This window comes from Sciurus carolinensis, chromosome 7 (genome assembly GCF_902686445.1).
Source record: "Sciurus carolinensis chromosome 7, mSciCar1.2, whole genome shotgun sequence".
Lineage (NCBI taxonomy): Eukaryota > Metazoa > Chordata > Mammalia > Rodentia > Sciuridae > Sciurus > Sciurus carolinensis.
Window position 1 is genome coordinate 120668344 of NC_062219.1, and position 23241 is coordinate 120691584.

A 23241-nucleotide genomic window follows, 5' to 3' on the forward strand; every position below is an offset into this window, starting at 1 on the left:
GGGAAACGGAGTGCTGAGGCCAGGCACATTGCACCTTCAAGTCAGAAGGTCTCGCTGAAAAGGTCTTGCGAAGACAAGGAGGCAGTGGAAGGACGAGGCGTGGAAATCCAGGAGCGAGCACGCCAGGCAGAGGACAGACAGCACGTGCCAAGGCCCCGAGGTGGGCTCATGCTCAGCAAGTCTGGGGAGCAGTGAGGAAGGACATGTGACGGGAGCAGAGCAACAGTGGGCACGGTAGGTCAGAGAGGTGGGGAGAATCAGGAAGGCCGTGTGGGCAGTTTGTAAGGACTTCGTTTCTTGGGCAGGATGAGACAAGCGCTGCCGGGTTTGCGAGGATGGAGGGCCCTGGTTTATATTCCAGTTGCTCGCCCTGGCTGCTGCCTGGGGAGCAGGTGGGGCTCAAGGACAGAGGGGAAGACAGTGAGGACACTGGCGCTGTGACCCAGGTGGGAGGTGCTGGGGCCCGAGGCAGGGTTGCGTGGAGTTTGCTGAAGAATGTAAGGGGAGAGAAAGATAGGAAGTCAAGGGGTCCCAGGTCCCGGCCCAGCATGGAGATGGAGTGGTCACTGTGTGCCTGAAATGAGCCGTGGGAGGAGGAGCAGGTTGGGAACTTGGCCTCGGACCTGTGGGGAGGTGTCAGAGCACAGCGGGATCTGTCGGGAGCACCCAGGAAGGAGCACTGTTAGGAGCCTGGACATGGGAATGTGGGGGACAGGGCTGGAGAAGCAGGGGACAGCGGGAACCTGAGTGTGGCGTTCCGGAAGTGCAGGGAGCATCAGGGAGGGGTGCCACCCTCTGATGCGTGCTGTCCAGGAGCTGAGCCAGGGGAGGACTGGGGCTGGCCCATTGGACTCGGCCATTTGGGGTCCTCAGTGATCTCCGTGGGCTCAGTGTCCTTGGAGAGGTGGATGCAAACTCCAGAGCTGGTCAGGAGAAAATGGAGCAGAGAAATCGCTGCCAGTGAACTGACGCAGCGTGGGAGAGGGACAGGTCTGGGAGGGCTCGGCCGGTGGAGAGTGTTGGTGTAAGCGGAGGAATCGCTGCGCAGTTGGTGCCCGGGGACAGAGATGCTGGCTGAGTGATGGGCGGGGCTGCCGCTGCCTGGGGCGTCCTGTGCGGAGAGGCTCTGGGGCTGAGGCAGATGAGAGGTCTCAGAATCAGGGTGGGGCTGGGGACCATCTTTCCTGGGCACTGGCCTGGGTGGGTGTCAGGTGTGGCCTCTGACATAGGTATGACCTGGTGGCCCCAGGTCATAGACAAGGACACTGATGCTCAGAGATGCTGGGGGACTCGCCAAACCCAGCCAGAGGTGGACAGAGGGGGTTCCAGCTGGTTCCAGGGTGCTTATGTCCTGTTTCTCCAACTGGGGTCTGTGGGCATCTAGGGACGTATTCTTGAGGTTAGACTCTTCAGGGACTTGGGTGTTTCATGAGGATCCTTAAACTTTTCATTTTCATTTTGTTGGCATCCAGAAGTGACTTCTCTCAACTCCAAAGTCACCACTTCTTTGCTGAAGTGATCATTTGGAAGTCACTGTCCGAGTTGGGACTTCAGCTTCGGAAGCCATCCGGGGTCCTATTTGTGGGAGTCTGCCAGAGGCGTTTAAATCCTAAAGGAACCTGCAGCAGCTCGAGGTTGATGAGTGCCCGCTCCGCCCCACAGCTCTCTGGGGGTGTGACGATGAACCCGGAGAGGGCCGGGGACGGGGCTCCACCGGGTATATCAATTCAGCTCCCTGAGCTTTGGCTTCCTCATGCCTGAGACAGTGACCCTCTGTGTTCCAGCTGTCCCCCCAAACACCGGGGTGCAGCATCCTCTGGGACAGGAAGGAGTAGGTATAGAGCTGAGGCTGAGTTTGGGGGTACAGAGCCGGGGATAAAGGAGACAGGGCTGAATAGCTTGGAGATACCCCAGGCTGGAAAGCAGATGGCTGGCTGGTGTCAAAGGGAGGGACCCGCGGAAACCATGGTGTTACTGAGAGCAGGAGGGTGACTGGCAGGGGAGCCCTGGCTGGGGACTTCTAGGAATTCTGGGCAGGATCAGGTGACGGTGATCGTGGCCTCGGGCAGGACTGGAGGGCCCTCAGAATGCCCTGGTGTGTCAGGGGGGACCACTCAGCTGACCTGGAGGCCTGGTCCGTGGGCACTGGGCATCCGTGCCATCTCATGTCAACCTGTGTGGGTTCAGCACTAAAGCCAGCCTGTGCCAGCCGCGCAGGCCGGGGGTGGGGGAGCCACGATGGGAGGCAGGCGGCAGGGGAGTGTTGGGCGGACGGGGAAGCTGGAGGCCACCTGTGCCAAGGTGTGGTTCTAGGGGGCCACTTCCTCATGTCGTTCAGTGCCAGCAATCCCCCAAGGCCAGTGTTAGGCTGAGTGCAGCCTAACGTCCTTGGAGGGGACGGAGGCTTCAGGAGACCATGCTACTTGGCCATGGTCACATAGCTGGTCCCTGGGCCAGCTGCGCTTACTCTCCCCCACACATCCCGGGACCCTCTGAACCTGCTCTCTGAAAGTTTGCTCAAGGGACAGAAACTGGTGTTTGTGTTTGTTTATTTGTATGTAAGTGCAGCTTCACACGTGTGGACGTGCGTGGCATGTACATCATCTACATTTGTTCTCACTCGGGAACATATGTGTGTTTATGCAGATGCTGTCAGACCCTGGCCACTGTCCCCAGGCCCCCAGCGCTCACCACCATTAAGTGCCAGTGGACTTAATGCCCCGGGGGCATTCCCAGCCTGAGACTGACCAGATGGGGCGACCCCAGGTGCCCTCTGTACAGTCTCTTGGAGGTCCCCAGCGGGACTGACCGCCACCTTCCTGGCCCATCTTACCTCCCTCTCCTCATTAGTGCATCTGTCATCTCTTCCTGAATAAGACACCTCCCTGTCGTTCTCGTCAGGACCAGCTGAGGGGCTGCCCAGCCTAAGCTATTGGGCAGCTGGATGACCCCGTTTGTATTGGGCTGGGTCAAGCGTGCTGCTGTGTGCGCGTTGCATGTGTGTGTAGGGATGCCTGTGTGTGGCCATGTTGTGTGTATGGACTTCTGTAACTGTGTGCAGGTTTGCACATTTGCTACTGTGCATGCGTAGATGTGCAGACGTGTGTCTGTGTGGTTGTTTTGTGTACCTGGCGCAAGGCAGCTGCTTGGTCTGTGCATGTGTACACAAGCAGACGCCAGGCTGGGGGAGCTGTGGAGAGGTGAGGGGGAGACGGGAGGACTCTGATTATTTCAACCTTGAAAACTCATTTCAATTACAATTTACAACCTGCAGACAAAGGCTGCAGTCACCGTAGTAACCACAGCTCCAGGGTTTGACGGAGAAAATCCTCCCCAATGGTTCCCTGCTCGCTGTCACCCGTGGCGGAGCCAAACGCATCTCTGCCTCACTGTGCCCCGGGACACAATTAGGACATCTTCAAACTGTTGCTGCTGTCACCACCGCCATGTGTCTGGAATTTATCTCCTTCAATAGCTCTCAGACATGCGTGTCTTGCTGGATCCCAGAGCTGAGGGTCCAGGCCCCAGGACCCCATCCATCCATGGGAGAGAGTGTTCTGGGCTCCTTCCCTCCACTGCTGCCTACCATCTCTGGACCTGCCGATGGGTCGTATTTCACCCCTGCTGACTCCTGGCCAGACAGTTGGGAGCAGGCCTGGACTCCTGGGGAAGGGGCCTGTTCAGGATATGGAGACTCTTTTGGAGTCAAGAGATTTGGGTTCAAATCCCCACCCCTGGGAGTGCGCTGTAGCCTGACACTGTTGTCCTATACGGTGCAGGTGGGGGGCCCTGGGCCTGGAGTCCAGGGCTAACATTGGATTGAGAGAGAGAGAGAGAGAGAGAGAGAGCAGGGCATGCTCATGGCTTGGTGTCCCTTCGCAGGGCACTCACTCACCGGGTTGTCTCATGTGGCCAGGCTAAGCCTTGAGACAAAGTCAGGTCAAGGTGGGCAGGTGTGGAGAAGTCTCCAGAGTCCCTGGCAGGCACTAAAACAATGGGTTGGACCATCAGGAGGGCAGGCACCAGGCTGCTGAGGGCCCGAAGGACCCTGGAGCCCTTTCTGAGGAGCCACCCAGGTGGGGGAGCACTTCCTTGGCAAGGATGTCCCTATGGGATGTCCACCCTTCAGCAGCACCCTGGTGGCTCTGTGAGCCCAGAAAGAGCACTTGGAGGGACCCAGGAATGGATGCTTCAGCAGGGCCCTCTGAGGAGGGAGGAGAGCCTACGGCCAGCTTAGTGGGGGAACTGCGTCTCCCCAGAGGGGCAGTCAGCCTGTCACCTGAGGTGTCCCTGGCCTTTGGAGAGTGCTGCCTTCTGCCTGCAGTGGACACAGGCTCCGCTCTGTCCCTGCTTAATTATTGATCTCTCTTCCAGCTGAGTCGCGTGTGGTGGGAGATGCAGAGGAGCCGAGTGCCAGGCCTGGGGGTCAGACCTGGGCCACGGAGCGGCCCTGGCTCCAGGCACTGCTTTCCAGGTGGCCCTGCCCTTTGGGCACAGGATTGCCCCTCTCTTTCCCTCCGGCTCTCAGAACCTTGTGATCAGAGGCCTTGACGAAAGGCAGGATGTGAGGCTGGAGGGTTTGTTTCATGTCGTCCCTTCTGTTCGTGCTTGACCTAGAAACAGCGCTGCAAAGCGAGAAGCATCACATCAGACGAGGGGCCTAGGTCAGAGGCGGTCCCAGGGGAGGCAGGGTGGGGTCCGGAAGCTGGGAGCCCTTGCCCAGTCGCCAGAGGCCCAGCTCCCGGCCGTGTGACCTGGGCTTCCCTCTCCAGGCTGAGTTTCCTCATGCGCACAATGTCGGGGGAACAGAGGACCCTGCCTCCCTAGCGTGGTGATGCCATGATTGATTTATGTGTCTGTTTATTTTGTGCAGAATGGGAAGTGGAACCCAGGGGTGCTCGACCAGCTGAGCCGCACCCCCAGCCTTTTTATGTTTTTCTTTTGAGACAGGCCTTGCTGGGTCGCTCAGGCTGGCCTTGTACTTTCCGTCTTCCTGTCTCAGTCCCGGGGAGCTGGGAGTACTGGTGCCATTCCGCGATTTCTAACATCCACTTGGCAATCTGCGAATATCTAGCCTGAGCTTGGCTGAGCCTGGTGTGGGCTCCTGGCCGGCAGGTTAAGCGGAGTGATCAGGCTAGCCAAAGGGTGACATGCCACAGCCCAGTCAGGTGGGGTAGCTGCCAGGGCGAGGCAGCAAGATGCCCAGCATCCGGGTCTGCCTCCCAGATGTCCAAGGCAGGGGATGGACACAGTGACTTCTGCCAACGCAACCCAACCTGGTCCCCCCGTGGGAGTCTGGGAGGGGGGCTTATGAAGGTCAATTTCCTTCTCCTGTCCCTGAGAGGAGGCTGTGAGCCGTACCGTGTGCAGAGGCTGTGGCCTTGGGAGTGAAGCCAGGCTTCTCCAGGGCTCTGTCCATCCTCTCTTGTCTTCCTGCCCCCGTGTGCTCTCCTTGGGGACCCCAGCCTTCCTCTCCTCCTCTCCCCACTTGCCTGCCCACCCTTCCTGTCTGGTGTAGCAGTGCCTGAGTCCAGATCATGCTCTGCAAGGTCCTGCAGTGTTGCTCAGCTTTTCTGAGCCTCAGTTTCTCCATCTCTACAATGGATCAATGACTCAATTCATTGTTGTGAGGATTCGATGAGTTAAAGCCTGTGGAGACTCAGCACAGGCCTGGCACATGGCTGGTGCTCATTAGGAGTTGGAAGTGGGAGTTGTTTATTATCGCTGTTATGCAGGGCCCCTGCCGGAACCGCCTCCTTCTCCAGGAAGTCTTCCTGGGCTGCTCCAGCCCAGGGACCCCTGCGGCCACCTCAGCAGCCTCCCTTCTGACCGCTTGCACACAAGCAGGACATGGTCACCCACTCTGCGCCCAGCGTTTCTGTGACTTGCCCCTCTGCAGCCTCACCCTCGTTGGGGCAGTTATGATCCCCTTTCTACTGACAAGGACGCTGAGGCCTCTGGCAGCCCAGAGCTTCACACAGTCACAGAGCAGAGTTTGGGTGGGCACCAAGGCTGGGAGGCCAGAGCTCTGAGGCCCCAGGGGACCGTGGCAGGTGACAGTGAGGGAGTCACAGTGAGGAGTCAAGTTCTCCCACCCTGGCTACTAGGGGCAGGTTGTTACTGAGGTGGGGAAGGAGTGGCCTGGGGTAATGGTGACTTCCGGTGTTCGGAGTGACTGGAAGCCACTGAGGGCGCCAGGAGACCAAACTCTCGGTCTCCCTGGACCTCAGTTTCCCCACCATAGCCTAGGGGAGCTTGGCATGCTCTGGCTGGAGCCGCTGTCCATGGTGAGCTGCTTTAGGGGCACTGCTACCCTCATGACAGGCAGTCCTGCCCTGGCTGTTCCCAGGTCTGAGAGGTGCAGCTGCTCCACAGCCACGGGGTGGCCGGTGACAAGGGGCTGCCCTGGCTGTTCCAGGGTCTTGGAACCCCAGGTGTCCTTGGTGCAGTGGCGGAAGAGTGGAGCCTCTCCTCTCCTCGGCGCCTCTGCAGGGCCAGCCCGGGGGTGGGGGGTGGGGTGGGGGCTGAGCGCACCTGGTGTGCCTGGACTGGCTGGCCACCCCTCCCGGCCCCAGCGGGCAGCTCTGGTTCCTGCTGGACAACTGCGAGGATGGGGGCGGCCATGGGGGCTCACGGCGCCCGGTGTCTCCTTACAGATCGGGAGCGCATCGGGCAGGACTCGGCCTACGAGCAGGAGGGGAAGGTGCAGTTTGTGATCGACGCGGTCTACGCCATGGGCCACGCGCTGCACGCCATGCACCGGGACCTGTGCCCGGGTCGCGTGGGGCTCTGCCCCCGCATGGACCCCGTGGACGGCACCCAGCTGCTCAAGTACATCCGGAACGTCAACTTCTCAGGTGGGGCCCTGGTGCAAGCGCTGCTCGACGCTGGGTGTCCTGGGCCGTGGAGTCGGGGCAGGCATCCTGGGGCTCCGCGGGTTGGAAATGGGAGCCTCTTCAGACGCCTCCCAGAGGCGGGACCCTGGGGTGCTCCCTGGTGGGCAGGGCCTCCCAGAGATGTCTGCCCGAGTCCGTGACCCCTCCTGCCTCTGCGTAGAGGCTCAGCAAGACACCCCACCCCCAGGCATCGCGGGAAACCCCGTGACCTTCAACGAGAACGGAGACGCGCCTGGGCGCTATGACATCTACCAGTACCAACTGCGCAACGGCTCTGCCGAGTACAAGGTCATCGGCTCCTGGACTGACCACCTGCACCTCAGAGTAAGTGAGCTGCAGGGCTCAGGCCATTCCAGCCTGTGGGTGGGGACCAAGGAGAACAAGTGCAGTTGAATAACCCCGATGTGGGACCACGGCTGCCAAGCCGGGCCTCCTTCCCAGGGCCCCGCCTGGACCTGCACCCCAAAACAGAACAGGGTACCTGGAGTTCTGCTGCCCTTTCTGGGCTCAGTCCTCTCCCACAGTCTGGGTGTTCCAGCCTGCTACCCAAGGGGGATCAGGGGTCCTGGACAGGCAGATTCACATGAACCGAAATGGCCAGAGGCTTGGTGGCAGGGGAGCATGGGGGAAGGTTGCGGCTGGACAGAGATGGCCTCAAGGCAGGGGCACAGGAGGGGCGCTGGGTTTCTGGCATTGACTTGGCCAGGGAGTGAGTCCCCATCCCCTCAAGCAGTCATTTTTTCTGGGCGCTCCTAGTCACACGTTCCCAGCTCACAGAATGTCCCAGGGATGCAGTGGCTTTCCCTCTAGCCCTCTTTCCCTCTAGTCCTTACCTGTGAAATAGAAATGCATCTGGGAAGAGAAAGTGCCTGCAGTTCCTTCCTTAGGGACACCCCGTGGACTCTGTCTCTGCTCTGCAAGGGTGAAGGAGTGAGCTGTGCTCTGGTGGGCACAGTGTGACATCTTAAAGGGCCAGACTCAGGAGACTGGGTCCTAACCCGGCCTCAGCCCTTTCTTCAGGATGCTGGGAGAGCTTCATCGTGTCCCCCTGTCTCCTTCTGTGACACTCTTTTCCAGCTGGGAGCCCCTGGCCCGTCAAAGCTTCATGTAGTCCCTTCTAGGCCAGAGGAGACGTGTCAGGAAAACCAGCCTTGGAAAGGCAAAAAAGCTGGCCACACAGCAGGCCACACAGCAGGACAGGAACAGAGCCCCTTCCTGTAGGGAGGCTCCTGGGATGTGAGCAGAGGTGGAGCAGGGTGGGTGGGCACCTGGGCAAGGCGGCCCTGAGCAAGGCCGTGGAGGTGTGTCTCCGTGGGTGCAGCGGGGTTTTGTGAGCACCACTGTTGTTCTGAGCATGGTGCCTCCCTGCACAGATGGCAGCTCTGAGGTAGGCACTGTCATTGTCCCCATTGACCAGGTTGGTAGCTGAAGGCGGAGGTAGGTGTGTGGGGGTGGCTCTGGACTCCTCCCAGAGTACAAGGCCCCTCCTCTCAGCCTGACCATCTCCAGGGCCCAGCCCGGTGCAGCCCATGATGCCCTCCTGGTTCTCCGTTCCCCGCTTGCGTGCAGCCGGGATGGTGGTGAGGTGGTGGAGCTGATGGGCTGGCCTGGGCCCGGCCTGCTTTCTCCTTGAGTGGCTTTGCTTGGGCTGCGCTGTGGGCCCTCTGGGAGCCGAGGGGGAGGTGTCTGCTACCTGGCACTGTCTTCCTGCAGGGCCTGAGTGAGGGCCTCTCGTTATACTCGTTATAGTGCCTGAGCCTCACTGCCCAGTGTTGTTATCTTGCCACCCAACCAGAGCAATAAATGCCAAGTCCTGTCCCCCCAGGGCTGGTATTTTCATGAAATGTTGAAATTACCCCATGATGACCCCCATGGAGTCCTCTTAAGTAACAAGGGCAAGGTGCCACCCTACCTGCTACCACTGGGTCAGATGGGAAAACGAAGGCCCCAGAGTCCAAGGTCTTACTCTGGGGTGCAAAGCCCCCCAGCCACAGAACGTGATTGTAGGACTCGACCACCTTTGCTACCCTTTCCCCTGGAGCCAGAGTTTTCCAGAGCGTCCACCATCATCCTATGAGCTGGGAGGAAGGTCTTCCCCTGAGGGGAGCTCCAGTGAGCAGGGATTAGAGGGCTCTTCATGCCTACGGGGCTGCTGTGCTGGTCACTGCTGTCCCTCTGGCTGCTAGGATGACACATTTTATAATGCCCAGAGCCAGGGAACAAACTTCTTATTGAGATTTTCTTCCCACTTGCCATGAGGCTGGCTGTGGCTTCCCTGCCACCCAACCCTGCTGCTTTTCTCCACTCGGAAACCCTCCGGGCAGCCCTCAAACAGCTGGTGACATTTCTCTGGGAAGGAGCCCCCGGCACAATGCAGCGCCGGGCCAGCTGGGCTGCCCTGGGAAGTAGCTCCTCCCACGGCTGCTTCTCCGTGGACCAGGCTCCTGCGCAGTCAGCCTCCTTCCGCCCAGTGCGGGCCGCTCTGTGGGGCCGCTTGCCTACGTTCCAGAACGTTGTAGCACATTCAGTAGGGTGTGACAACACTCTTGGGACTTCTTTGCTCCCAGCGTTTTCTCTCCAGAGACGTGGAATGTGAGTGGTGCTCATTTAGAGCAGGATGTAAAGAAATGCTAACCCCTGGGCGCAGTTCCGTGTCCTCTGATGAGATCTTGGTTCCTCCTGCTCAGCACACTCCCTCTGCCGCGCGGCAGGGGCTCCACAGGCTGAGCTACGGGGCAGCGCACCTTCTGCCCTGATGTGCGCCCCAGTCAAGGGGCAGGGGTCCTGCTGGAACCCAGATGCCAGGTTAGGAGGCCTGGGGTGGGGCTGAAACGTGCATTTCCCACAAGCTCCTGGAAGGTGCTGCTGCTGCTGGCAAAGCCTAGGGTGCTGGGAATCAGGATCCTGAGTTCTCTGCCCTGCTGTCGAGGCTCTGCGTGACACTCGTTGGTCACTGCTGCTCTCTGGGCTCAGTTTCCCCATAGGAGTTTTGGAATCACGCGGGAGGGATATCCCCTAGGTCAGTAGTGTCTGAGTCCCGCCCGGAGCTTGTGTAAATCCAGCTGTCAGATCCAGTAAGTTCCGGTGGGATCCAGGCAGCTGCACTGCCAACTAACTGACTGATGTAGGTGTGGGGCACCCTCCGTGGGGTGGGTGGGGCGCTGGGTGGCCTGTCCTGAGGTCCGCTCTGCGGTGCTGTCATTGCCAGACAGAGCGGATGCACTGGCCGGGGAGTGGGCAGCAGCTGCCCCGCTCCATCTGCAGCCTGCCCTGCCAGCCGGGCGAGCGGAAGAAGACAGTGAAGGGCATGCCCTGCTGCTGGCACTGCGAGCCCTGCACAGGCTACCAATACCAGGTGGACCGCTACACCTGCAAGACGTGTCCCTACGACATGAGGCCCACAGAGAACCGCACGGGCTGCCGGCCCATCCCCATCATCAAGCTGGAGTGGGACTCGCCCTGGGCGGTGCTGCCCCTCTTCCTGGCCGTGGTGGGCATCGCCGCCACGCTGTTCGTGGTGGTCACCTTCGTGCGCTACAATGACACGCCCATCGTCAAGGCCTCGGGCCGCGAGCTGAGCTACGTGCTGCTGGCGGGCATCTTCCTGTGCTACGCCACCACCTTCCTGATGATCGCCGAGCCGGACCTGGGCACCTGCTCCCTGCGCCGAATCTTCCTGGGGCTCGGCATGAGCATCAGCTACGCCGCCCTGCTCACCAAGACCAACCGCATCTACCGCATCTTCGAGCAGGGCAAGCGGTCGGTCAGCGCCCCGCGGTTCATCAGCCCCGCCTCGCAGCTGGCCATCACCTTCAGCCTCATCTCCCTGCAGCTGCTGGGCATCTGCGTGTGGTTTGTGGTGGACCCCTCCCACTCGGTGGTGGACTTCCAGGACCAGCGGACGCTCGACCCCCGCTTCGCCAGGGGTGTGCTCAAGTGCGACATCTCGGACCTGTCGCTCATCTGCCTGCTGGGCTACAGCATGCTGCTCATGGTCACGTGCACCGTGTACGCCATCAAGACGCGCGGCGTGCCCGAGACCTTCAACGAGGCCAAGCCCATCGGCTTCACCATGTACACCACCTGCATCGTCTGGCTGGCCTTCATCCCCATCTTCTTTGGCACCTCGCAGTCCGCAGACAAGGTGCGTGTGGGGGCTGGGGGCTGGGGGAGGCTGCCCCTGCTCGCTCGTGCCTCCTGCTGCCCTCTTCCCCTGGTTCTAGGTTTTCCTCCTCTCTCCCCCTTCCCTTCCCCTCCCTCCATGCCTGCCTGGCCCTCCGCTCCATCAGCCTGGGGTGCTGCACCCCCTTCTGCCTTCTTTCTAGACCCTTCCCTCCCTTCCCTCTGTGACCAGCCCTGTCTTCTCTGGGCCTGCTGCTCCCTTCTCCCTCCATCCACCTCGCACATGATTCCTGTGGGTCTTGGAGGTGAGATGTCTCAGGGATTCGTGTCCCCTCTAGCTGGCCCCAAGCTGCCCTGTGGTGCAGGAGTCTGGGCCCTGGCAGTGCCAGCTGAGGACTGTTTGCCTGGCCCAAGGTTGGCACACCCGAGGGTCCTGTGAGCACTGCCTGGGTAACTGGGGAAGGCGCGTCATCCTGAGGGTTGGGAGTGGCTGGGAGTCGCCGAGGCCAGGCATCATGGTGGATCCAGGCTCCCGACCTGGGCTCTGGTCTAACTGTGGGCTCTGGGCAAGCCAACTGGCCTCCCTGGCTGGCTTTGTCATCATAGGTTGGGACCATGGTCCTTCCCCGAAGTCCTCCCAGGTGCTGTCACAATCGTGGGACACAGTGAGTGCAGAAGCAGTGCACACACTCTAAGAAGTGGGAGCCGGGGACGCAGGGAGGGTGAGGGACAAGGTCAGAGAAGTGATGGGGGCACATGGTGCAAGACCCAGGGACCATGGGGGGACCCAGCTCCTGTGTGAGCAAGACGAGGGCCCCGCGGGGAGGGCGCACCTGGAGCAGGGTTGGGAGGAACCGCTGGCTGCATTGAGCCCTGCACCAGGTGAGGCAGGAGCAGGGGGCTGGAGGAGGTCACTGTTGTGATGGGGACAGGAGTGCTGGCAGCAGAGGTGGTGAGAAGCAGGGGAGTCTGGGTGTCTGGAGACGGGCCGTCGGCCTCTGAAGGACTGCGCCTGAGGAGCCCAGGGAGTCTGGGTTCTGGTCTGAGTGACGCGGAGGAAGGAGTTCCAGTGGACTGAGAGGGGAGGTGAAGGAGGCTGAGGGGCAGGAGTTGAGGTCCTTTGGACATGCTGAATTTGGGACACCCACAGATGTCCAAGTGTAGCTGTCACGTCAGCTGTGGGGAGGGAGGTGAGGGTCAGTGGGCACATACCTGGGGAGTAGTATTTAAAGCTGGGGACTCAGGGCTAAGTCCTGGGGATCCCTGGCCTTTAGAGAGGCAGCTGCAAAACTGCCATGGATAGGGTGCCTGTCTTGTGCCAGAAACTAAACTTAACGGCCACCAGGCCCTAGAGCAGCCAGCAAGAGTAAGTATCACCATCATGAGGACACAGGCACAGAGAGGTAAAGTGACTTGCCCAAGATCACACAGCCAGTAGATGGCACAACACTTGATCTCTGTCTAACTCAGGACCGTCCCAACCCCAACCCCCGCTGCCCCTGCACTGCAGCTCTGGACGCTTTCACCTGCCCTGGTAGGTGCCAACCTACCAGGAGCTGCGTCCTTCACCCTGAATCCCTTGGACTTGGCTCAGACAAGCCTGTAGTGTGTCTTCCAGTGGTGGGTCTGGGGACTGGAGGGCTCCAAGACAGACTTTGGGGCTGCAGGGAGTGGCCTGAGGTCTGAGGCCAGGCCTGGCTTCCAACCCCATGCCTGAGCCAAATTGCTACCTCCCCAGCTCACGGCGGGATCCAGGTCTGTGGCCCCCACTGCGGGAGGCCCTCCTTGCTAAGGGCAGGTGTAGGCAGAGGCCCCATGTGCCCACCAGGCCTGTGGAGCTGGCTGGGTAGGTGGTCCCACCCACCAGGAGGCTGGCAGCTTGAGAATCATCCTGGGCAACCCCGAGCGGACCCTTCCTGTCCCCTAGACAAGCCAGGTCTGTGGCTGGCAGGGAGCAGCCTGGTGGGTAAGCCCCTTTCTCCACCTGGATCCCCTCCGGCTGCCTACTGCACCCCCTCCCCAGTGGGGTTCCTGTCATCCTAAGTATCAGGACCCCTCACCTCCAGGTGGTGGGCCTGGCCTCCCCGCCTAGCCTCCCTCCCCACCTGCCTCTGCTGTCTTCCTCAGGAGGCTGCCTCAGCACTGATGTGAAAGGAGCCCAGGATGATCCCTTCACAGACCCAGAGCGGGACAGAGACTTGCTCCAGGCCATGCAGCAGGCTGGACCGCCCAGCTCTGTCCTTGCGGGTGTGGGCTGCGGTACCCGCCCTCTCCCTCTCTGAGCCTCTGGATGGCACAGTGGTGGAGATGCGCTTTGAAGTCCCGTGGGTTCAGACCCCAGGCTTCTTAGAGGCTCCGGCAGCCTCTGGGCTGTGTCACTTGCACCAGAGCTAGAAAATGTCCCAGTGCAAGCTGCAGGTGTGGCCACCAGTGAGCATAGCCTTGTGTACATAGGTCAGTGGGGGTGGGCGGTCCTCAGGAGTTGTGGCATGGCTACAGAGGTGTGTGTGGACAGTCTGTGCCGAGGGGTTCCTAGCAGCTGGTGTGTATACGGGTGTGCAGATGGAGTGTGTATTTACACAGTGTGCAGGCGTGTGGGTGTAGGCATTAGCGAGTGCATGCGGGAGGACTGTGCACAGGTGTGTTTGGGTGCATCTGTGTGGAGTGTGCTGAATGAGGAACGAGTGTGCACCTGTGAGTTCAGGTGTGCTCGTGTATACAGGGGTGTGTGAGGAGCTTCGTGTGTGCCCAGGGGTGCCTGTGAGCTGTGCTTGTCCCGGAGTGCAGGCGCTGGCTCGGAGTAGAGCTGTCTGTGCCGCTCTGCTGAGCAGGCGGATGGATTTCCCAGCATTAGCCTGGATTTCCAGGGCTGAACGCGGCAGCGCCGTGGCATTACGCGGCCGAGCCGTCCTGAGCGGGCTTTCTCCACTGCGTGGGGGACTGCTCAGCCAGGTTTGGGCAGGAGGTGGCCACGAAGGCCAACCAGGGTGTGGGGGCGTTCACTATCTGGTCTGTACAGATTCTGAGAATCTGTGTTCCGGGGGGCGGCCTGGGAAGAAGCAGAGAGAGGCAGAGCTCAGCCCCTCACCCAGCGCCCAGCCCCTCACACCCTGTGCCCACCAGGCTGCTAGGATCCACACAGGTGGCTGCTGCTTTCTGTGCCCCTGTCCTCCATCAAGCCCAGTGTGGACAACCTCCTTCACTCTGGGAGCCGGTGTCTGGTGAGGCTCAGGCAGGGCTCCTCATGGAAGGTGGAGTGTGACCGGGACGTGGCCCACTGGAAGCAGGGCGGGAGATGAGCCATGGGAGAGGGTGAGGTCACCGCCCTCCAGTGGTCGCCTCTCATTCTGCCTGCCCTAGGACCCTCCTGGTGCCCGGGTGCAGCCCCTAGGGGGTGGCTGCTGGTTCTTGGGACCATTGCCTCCTGGCGACCATGTGCACCTCTCACAGGGATGCGGGAAACGGTGCGGGAGCCAGAGGCGGGGCTCCAGGGATCTGGGCCAGGAGTGGAACTGGGGGAGGGCAGCCCTTCTGCTGTGCACAGTTTGGGGGTGGCTAATGGAGCCTCCAGGGCTCATGCTGCGGCCCAGCAGGTTAGAGGGTGCCTTCGCTCTAGTTTGGTCAGTTTGTGCCCTTCCTGTGTTTTGTCTTCAGAAAAGCTCTTGTGCTGGAAAACAGCAGTGCCGAGGACTATGACAGGCTCGGGGTTAGCGCCACCGTTTTCAGGGCCCTTTGTGCAGAAATGATTCAGAATTCAAGATGGCGGCAGCAGGGCATTTAAAACCACTTGTGGGCCCTTCCTAGCAACAGTCCCCATGACGTCAAATCTGCCTGTTAAGGTGGGGACTGCTGTGTCCTGAGAGGGGAGGGGACTTGCCCAGCACCCACTATGGGCCAGGACAAAGTGGCACCTGGAACCCAGCCCCTGACCTCTAACACAGAGCATGTTCACTGCAGGGGTCACTCTGCCCAGAGAGGCCTCGATCCCAACGCCATACGGGCCCAGGTGCAAGCCATCGTCGCATCAGCAAGGTGCAGGCGAGGATGTAAGATAGTTACCTGGCCTGGAACGCACCACCTGTGCCCAAGAACCCTCGGCGTTCAGGGTTCCCCTGCCGTCGGGGAACCTCTAATTCAATAAGGGAGACCGCCCAGTCTGGAGGCAAAGACCCAGATGACAAGCCAGTTCTCCTGCCATCCTGTGCTCCAAGGGTCTGTGATGCTACTCGGGAACCTGTCCCCCAGGACACCCCGCCCACTGCCTGTCCTGCTGGGAGAGGAGCTGTGTGTGTGAGTGAGCACAGGTGGTGTGTGAGGACTTGGATGGGCCTGTCTGTGTCGGGGGGCACGTGCTTACTGGGGGACAGACTAATTTCCCCTGGGCCTATGACTTTGTCCAGAACAATGGAACAGCCTCTCCACACCTGCAGCCTCCCTGATGGAACTTGGATCTATCTGGGCTGCGCCAGCTTGGAGGTGGAGCTTTGAGGACTGCCCTCTCCTGGGCTTGGGAGCGTGGTGGCTGTGTGCCATGCCTGAAGGTCTCACCTGTTTCAGTTCAGCACCTGTAACCACTGAAAGCAGGTTCCATGTGGCCTTGCCATTTGTGCTTGGGTAACATCATAGTTTGGGTAGGGGCTATCACCCCAGTGCACAGATGGAAAAACTGAGGTCTGGAAAGGATGGACTCGTCTCTCAGACCCTAGAACTTCCAGGGACTAGTGGCTGGGAATTCAGGCCTTCTGCTCCAGCGTCATTAGGCACTTGTGAGGCTGGGGCAGGACACAGGGAGGAGTATAACAATGGGACATCTGGCCCCTACTTCAGGGGGGCCACCGATGGGGCCAGGGCCCATGACCTCAGGAAGCCAGTCCAGAGCTGTGGCCTGCACTGCTGGTCTGGGTACACGTGAAGGATGTCACTGAGGGGTCAGGGAAGCCTTCCTGGAGGAGGCAGCACATCAGCCATCCCCTTAGGGGCCCATCTGATGGGAGGGCGGGGCGTTTTGGGCTCCTCCCCACCCTGACCTGGGAGGCACAGCTTCAAAGCTTTGGTCTTCCCTGGCCCCACCCTGGCTGAGGGAGGCCAGAAAGGCAGGCAAGGCCTGCAGGCCCTGGAGGGAAGGGTGAGTGAGGAAGCCCCAGGTGGGGGCAGAGGGGATTGCGGGGCCCTGCCTAGAAAGCACCACTATTGAAGAATGGATTATCCGACACCTAGATTAATGGGCTTTCATTTTACTAAACATCTGTCACCGTTAGCGCTGGCGCACGAGCGTGAAATGAGCTTTGACTGTGCTGCCACTGCTGTATTGCGCCCGGTACTGTGGGTCCCATGCCAAGGGCCGGCTCTGCACAGGCTGGCTCATCGGGAGGAAGACAGTCACTGAACGAGGGGCTGGTCTGAGGGTGGTGGCACGGCCACTGGGAGTCATTTCAAGGTACCAACGTGTGCTCCTCTCACCCTTGGCCCTGTGTGGGGGACCACTGCTGAGAAGGTCAGCTGTGGTCCCATGAGAGGCCCCTTCAAGGATGTCCCCCCAGCTAGAATACAGCCACGGCAGACGCTGGCGTGGCGTTCCCGGTGCCAGACAGCGTTCCCACGCTCTTAGCATTAGCTCAGGTGGTTCTCCCAGCAGCCCTATGGGGTGAGTGCTGTGATTATGGTGTCCCATACCGCACATGAGGAAACCCAGGCACAAGGACATGCCTTGTCCAGGATCACAGCTGGAGCTGCGATTTGCATCCAGGAACTCTGGTCCAAAGTGCCAGTTCCATACATGACTCCCAGCTGCCTGAAGCCAGCAGACGCAGTCTCGGGGTGGGTTCTGGGCAGGGTCGGGGCCCATGAGGTCTGGGCGGAGCTGGCTCTGACGCCGCCAACCGGCCACCTGCAGTTGTACATCCAGACGACCACGCTGACGGTCTCGGTGAGTCTGAGCGCCTCGGTGTCCCTGGGAATGCTCTACATGCCCAAGGTCTACATCATCCTCTTCCACCCGGAGCAGAACGTGCCCAAGCGCAAGCGCAGCCTCAAAGCCGTCGTCACCGCCGCCACCATGTCCAACAAGTTCACGCAGAAGGGCAACTTCCGTCCCAACGGGGAGGCCAAGTCAGAGCTCTGCGAGAACCTGGAGGCCCCGGGTGAGTGCTGGCCCCGCCCCTCGGGCCCGCCCCGCCCCTTCTGGGGAGTTGCACTCCCAGCCACGCCCCCTTGCTGCTGGTCTCTGGGGGACACCTGGAGAACCCCCGGGCCACAGGTGAGCAGCACTCCAGAGGGAGCTCAGGGAGAGCTTGGGCACCAAGTTAGAGCCGGTTCTGTCCCGCTCCCTCCTGGTGGCCTCGAGAGAGCCCGAGTCTCCCCAAACCCTGCACTGCCCACACCCTTCTGCCTTGGTCTTGCAAGAGGCCATGGAGGCATCTGGTAATGTGGGGTGTGAGATCCCGAAATTTCCCTGTCCCGGGTCCACGTCTCAGCCTGTGCCCTTCCAGCCCCTCGGGGAGGACGGGTTGTCTCAGGGGTCCCTACCACTGGCCGTTTGGTAACCTGGGAGGGGCTCTGGTGCCAGAGCAGCTGTAACACCCCGCTTGGCTTTGTCCAGCAGCCCCCTAGCAGGGCCCTGAGAGATGGGGACCCAGGACATGGGCCGGCCAGGACAGGTGAGTGAGGGGTGGGCTGGGGATTTGGGACCTACAGAGGCTGAGGTTCTCAGGTGGCAGCATGTCCCCAGGGGGTTGTTAGGCGGCTCAGCAGAGGAAGATCATGCTTTGGGAGGGGGTGAGCTTTTCTCCAGGATGAGAAGCCTCAGCAGCAGAACCCTCCCCTCCCGCAGACCCAGAATGACCAGGAGGGAAGCAGGCAGAGACCTCACGGTGGGTGGGCCCAGGGTGAAGGACTGCCCAGGGAGGGAGGAGCAGGGCCCCCCTTGGCCAACTTAGCTCTTCCCGCTGGAGCCAGCCCGGCTGGGTGTGAGGAGCTGAGGCAGCCAGGAGGCGGGGCAGGGTTCGAGGACCAGGCAGGACAGGGCCCAGTAATCATGGCTGCCAGTTCTCCAGCCCCTGCAGCGGGGCCACACCTACTCCCTGCTGCTTCCATCCTGCTAACACCCCGAAGGCGGGGCTTCATATGGTGCAAAAAGTGAGGCAGATGAGGACCAGAAGGAGGTGAGGGACTCCCGTGTCACAGAGCCACCTGCTGCCTCTGCCTTCTCAGACAGATGGGGTCCTCTGTCCTGGGCAGCCACAGGGCCTCACCGGGCCTCACTCCCAGCTGCTCTGGGGTCGGTGGAACAGAGGGGTGGCTGTGGTCACCCAGACCCACTGCAGGTCTTGGGTCCCTCCCTGGACACTGATGGACCAAATGGCAGCTCCTCCTGCATCCTCCCCCCACTCAAGTCATGAGAGACTTCTGTTGGGCAGGGGTGAAGAGCCCCTTCCCCAGAAGTTTCCACCTTGAGGGACCTGGGAAGGAGCACTCTGCTTCCTCCCTCTAGGGCTGGGCAAAGTCCAGAAATGGGCTTTTTTTTTTGGTGTGGGGATTGAACCCAGGGGTGCTTAACCACAAAGCCACATCCCCAGTCCCTTGTATTTTAAGTTTTGAGGCACTGTCTCGCTGAGTTGCTTAGGGCCTTGCTAAATTGCCGCGACTGGCTTTGAACTTGTGGTCCTCCTGCCTCAGCCTCCAGCCACTGGGATGAAATGGACATTTTCGATGGCAGCAGGGCGGGTATGGGCTGGACCACAGGGAGGGCTTGGTTGGTCATTCACCTCGCAGTCAGGAAAAACAGGAGACTTTTCTCCCCAGGCTGTCTGGGTGGAGCAGCACCTCCTGCCTGGCCCATCCTGTGACCCTGGATGAAGCATCTTCCTTTCCTTCTTGACCATGTTTAGTGTGTTGTCAGAATAAACTGTAACTGAAAAGGAGGCAAGTCTCTTCCCACTTCCAAATGGGACTTTTCACTGCTCAGAGTCCTTCCCCCTACTGAGGGTTCTTCACAGCAGTCCTGAGAGGCCCTCGTTTTGGGGGTTTGATTCTGAGTTGAGGCTCAGAGAGGGTGAGTGCCTCTCCTGAAGTCACAGCAAGATGGTGACTAGACCCACCATGGTGTCTTTTCCCTGGCTCTGACTCACGTGGCCTCCCTATCTCTGCGGTCCCTACCTTCTATGTGGAGCAGTATACCTGGCTTCTGACACCCCGCCCCGCTTTGACTGATACCCTCGTGAGTCTAAGCCACTGAACCCTGGTTCCCTCTGGTCCTCCCCTCCTCACCCCACCATGACCCTGGCCCTGCATACTAAGATGGTAAGGGGCAGAGGGTGCTCACAGGACTCCCACTCCGGCCACTCTTGTCTACCTGGATGTCCAGAATCCCCAGGGAAGCCCTGGCCAAGCCTTTCTGTGCTAGCAGGGACCCCCTTCCCGCACCCTGTTTCCCTCCTTCCCGTGGGGACTTGTGCATCCTGGGTGGTTCCCGTGGGGGGCAGGGGCGGATCAGCTCTGGGCTTCGGCTTCACCCCAGGGCTCCTGAGGACTGCATCAGCCCCTCCCAGAGGGGGACAAATGGTGCTGAGACGGGCCAGAGGGACCCTCAGGGCAGGGCCTTCACAGGGCTGTCAGGGCCCACACGGACGTCGCCCCCTGTGTCTGGCAGTGGGGCAGCATCCCAGCCCCTGCCCCTCCGAGGGCAGGCTGAGCGCTGGCACCTGCAGAGGAGGCCGAGGTGCCCCAGCCCCACTGTCTCTCAGGGCCATGGAGGCACCGAGCGAGGGATTCCCAGGACAGCCAGGCGGGGAGTTTAGGCAGGAGTGGGGAGGTGTCACTTCTGTGGAGCAGGGACATTTTTCACTCTGTCACTAGCAGGCCACGTATCTTTAAACAAACAACAAAATAAATAATTGAGGGGCCTGATTGCAGGCAGATTGGGCTCAGGGACACGGGGCAACAAATGGGGACTGTCAGCTTGTGCCTTGTGCCACCGGCTAATTGTTATCTGAGCCTCCAGTTCCTGGAAGACAGCAAGGAGGCCTGTCATCAGCAAGGGGTGGCTGGGGGCCTCTGCCACACTCCTGCCCTTCCACTCTACGGAGGCTGCTTCCCCAGGGCCACTGTCCCCGTCTTGTCCTTGTCCATGTAGTAACTTCAGCCGGCCCTCTGCCCAGTGTTTTGTAGGGATTAGAGGGTTTTTCTCCACCCTTGGTTGGGAGCCAGCTGCAGGGTTTATTGTCACCCATGTATAGATGAGCAGTGTGCACCCCTGAGAGGGTCACTTTGTTGGACAGCCTATGGCAGATGCTAGCAGTGAGGCCAGGGCTGCCCAGGGCTCCAGCTCCTGGGTGGAGTCTTGCTTTGAGCTTCAAGTGTTACTCAGGGGCTCCAGGGAGACTCACTGCTCCCATTTTCTGGATGGTGAGACTGAGGCTCACCTGAACAACTTGGGGCCTTGGCTTGTAGCTGAGGGCTGGGTGGCCTCTGGGCTCCAGAGCTGTGAACTGGCCTTTCTAGAGGAGACCATGGTGGGTTTAGGGGAGAAGGCCCAACTGTCCCTGTCCTGTGTGCTGTCCTGGTGTGACAGCCTTGGCTGGCATCCCCTGCAGCAGGGGGTCTGGCTCCCGCTGAGCTTTTCTTCCACCTCTGAGCTGGAGCTGCTGGAAGGTTTCACAGGCTTGGAAACTCCATTTTTCAGCTCCCCCAGGGGTGATGGAGCCCTGGGGTGCAGCTTCTCAGAGCGGGGCCCACAGGCAGCCATTAGCAGAGCCAGCTGCAGGCTCTTTCTGGTCGTGGGGATTGGGTGTGGTGAAGGTGGAGGGGGTGTTGGCAGCCTCTCAGGAAAAGAAGCCTCAGCCAAAGGGGCCACCCTGCTTGCTCTTGCTACAGGCAGGGAACAGGCCCAACCAAGGAGGGGGCGGGCCAGGTGATTGACTGCAGGACAGTGACTGCCCATCCTCTGCTTGAATACTGCTGCGTGGAGGAGCGCGGGCCCAGCTCTGGCCAGGAGAGAGTTCTTCCTCCAGCCTAGCTGAACTCCAGTCCTCCTGCCTCCCCGCTGCTCTCGGGGTGCCCCTGACCCCGCTCGCCCTTCCCCTTGAGTCTGCTTCCTGCATATGTGATGGACCCCATGGAGACAGCAGTCTTGCCTGTACTTGTTTGGTTATGCTGCTGTGACAAAGACGTCCCAGACAGAACAGAGGCTCAAGTCAGAAGATGTCTGCTTCTCTGTGCCCTAAGTGTGCCTGATGGTGGGCAGGGGTGGGGCCCACGTTCCTCCCATCTTGTTCTGTCAGCCCCAGGGGGTTGAGGCTGGCTGACCTGTGTCCATTCCAGGAAGGGAAAAGAGGAAGTACAGGGGACACACTGTGCTTTAATTAAACCTGAGAGTTTGCACAAAGTCCCCTCGCTCATCTCATTAGCAAGGCAGTAGCCTTGGGAGGCCCCACTTAGCTGCAAGGGATGCTGGGTAGTGTAGTCCTCCATTTGGCAGTCTCATGCCCAGTGAAAGTGGGCAAGAGCCCCGGGGACACCTTGCAGACCAGCACACTGGTCTCCCAGCTTCCTCTTCTCTAGGCCAGATGCTCCCTTCCGGGTCAGCTGATGTGCTTCCTTTTCTAAGCTGACAGGACCCCAGCAGAGGGTCGGGGCAGCTTCCTCCCTCTGAACCTGTAGACTGGCCCCTGGCAGGCAGGAGTGTGGCCTTTGCTTACTGACCACTGAGGACAGACCCTACACTCTGGCAGGACAGGACAGCACCAAAGGTCTGGCCAGAACCCTCATTCCTCTGGCCGTGGTTATTCAACTGTCAAATGGGGCAGCACCTCTTTGGCTGTCTCACGAGCTGCTGTGAGTTCTGTACTCCAGCGTGGCAGGGACACTCCTGTGAGCTGACGTCAACATCTGGCTTTAGCTCTGACACTGGGCTGGGCCCTGTGGGAAAGGGCCCCAAGAGGCTGTGCCCAGGACACAGGAGATACCCAGAGGTTCCAGCCCATCCCCAGTTGTGGGGTAGAAGTCAGGAGTGATGACGGGCAGATGAGGAGGTCTCAAGACTGGGGGGGGCAGGAGCACCAAGAAATGGAAGGACACACGCTCAGAGCTGTGGGGGCCGGGGGACTGCGGTTCCCTTGGGCAGAGGGCCACGTCAGTCCTGTGCCCCAGTTTCTCCTGGAGCAAGGCCCCTCTGGCTTTCATTGTTTCCTCTGTCCCTGATCCCTGCTCGTTCCCTGGCCACCGTCCTAGTGTGCTTAATGCATATTCCTCACACGCTCTTCCCAAACGTTTGCAGCTGAACTTCTGAGAGACTTCCCTTTGACAACGGTTGAAGGTTATCCAGCTATATCACAAACAAAAATAATCACTTTAGTGTGCGATGGAGTTAGGCGGTGGCAGTGGCTCTGGCCTTCAGAGGAGCTGGGGGTGTTAAGGGCGGGGTCATCTCTGGATGACAGAGTGGAGCAGGAGGGTCCTCCAGGACAGCAGCCCGGGCGGGGCAAGGGTGTGGAGGTGGAGACCCCGTGTGGGGAGAGTGGACCAGGAGCTGGGAGCAGGGACAGGGTCAGCAGGAGAAGCCGAGGTCGGCTGGGTGGAGATGGCATGGGGCCTGGGCATGTGGGTGGGCTGGGTGCCATGGGTGGCGGAGCCACGGGTCTTGTGCAGGGGGCGCCCGTGTGGAAGGATGGTTTGAAGAAGGCAGCCCCTGACTCCTGGCTCCCCCTGGTCTCTCTCCTTCCAGCTCTGGCCACCAAACAGACCTACGTCACCTACACCAACCATGCGATCTAGCTAGGCCGCTGGAGCCAAGCGGATGAGGAGGAACCACGCCCCCCGTGGATGGTGCACCGGGCCAGGGCCGCTCCTGAGGGCCCAGCGATGTCCTGCCTGCCCGTGGGTGCCCACGGATGTGGCTTGGTGCTGAGGACAGTGGAGCCCCCGACCACGATTGCTGGGCAGCCTGGGCAAGCCGGATGGGCAACCGGAGGAGGCGGCAGGGCTGGGGCGGCCTCAGGCCACCGTGACAGCCTGTGTCTTGGACCATTGCCCCTCCCGGCCCCGAAGCACAGGGGCTCAGATGGTGGGCCCGGCGCTGTTCTCTCCCTCCGTCTGTTTGTCCCGTTGGCGACCTTCTCAGTCTGCCGCCATCCCGTCTCTGCTTTCTCTTGTGCCACCGTCTCTTCCCTCTGTGCGTCCCAGTCTTCTGGGTTCTCAGCTGCCTCTCTGCCTTCTCTTTCTGCTCTCC

At 60.5% G+C, this 23241-nt stretch overlaps 1 protein-coding gene across 9 annotated transcripts in view; it reads left to right on the top strand.

Moving 5' to 3' along the window:
* Grm4 (glutamate metabotropic receptor 4) overlaps positions 1-23028 on the top strand; it is a 105983-nt gene extending 82955 nt beyond the window's left edge. For 4 of the 9 annotated variants that reach the window (XM_047558491.1, XM_047558490.1, XM_047558498.1 and 1 more), the window contains 5 exons: positions 6657-6857; positions 7084-7220; positions 10105-11040; positions 16912-17158; positions 22738-23028. In XM_047558491.1, the coding sequence (XP_047414447.1) occupies positions 6657-6857; positions 7084-7220; positions 10105-11040; positions 16912-17158; positions 22738-22787 (1571 nt within the window). In that variant the 3' untranslated portion in view covers positions 22788-23028. Of the gene's footprint in view, positions 1-6656; positions 6858-7083; positions 7221-10104; positions 11041-16911; positions 17159-17616; positions 17675-22737 lie in introns of all 9 variants that reach the window. The other 5 variants (XM_047558492.1, XM_047558494.1, XM_047558493.1 and 2 more) reach the window with 5 other exon arrangements.
* Positions 23029-23241: the final 213 nt, after the last annotated feature.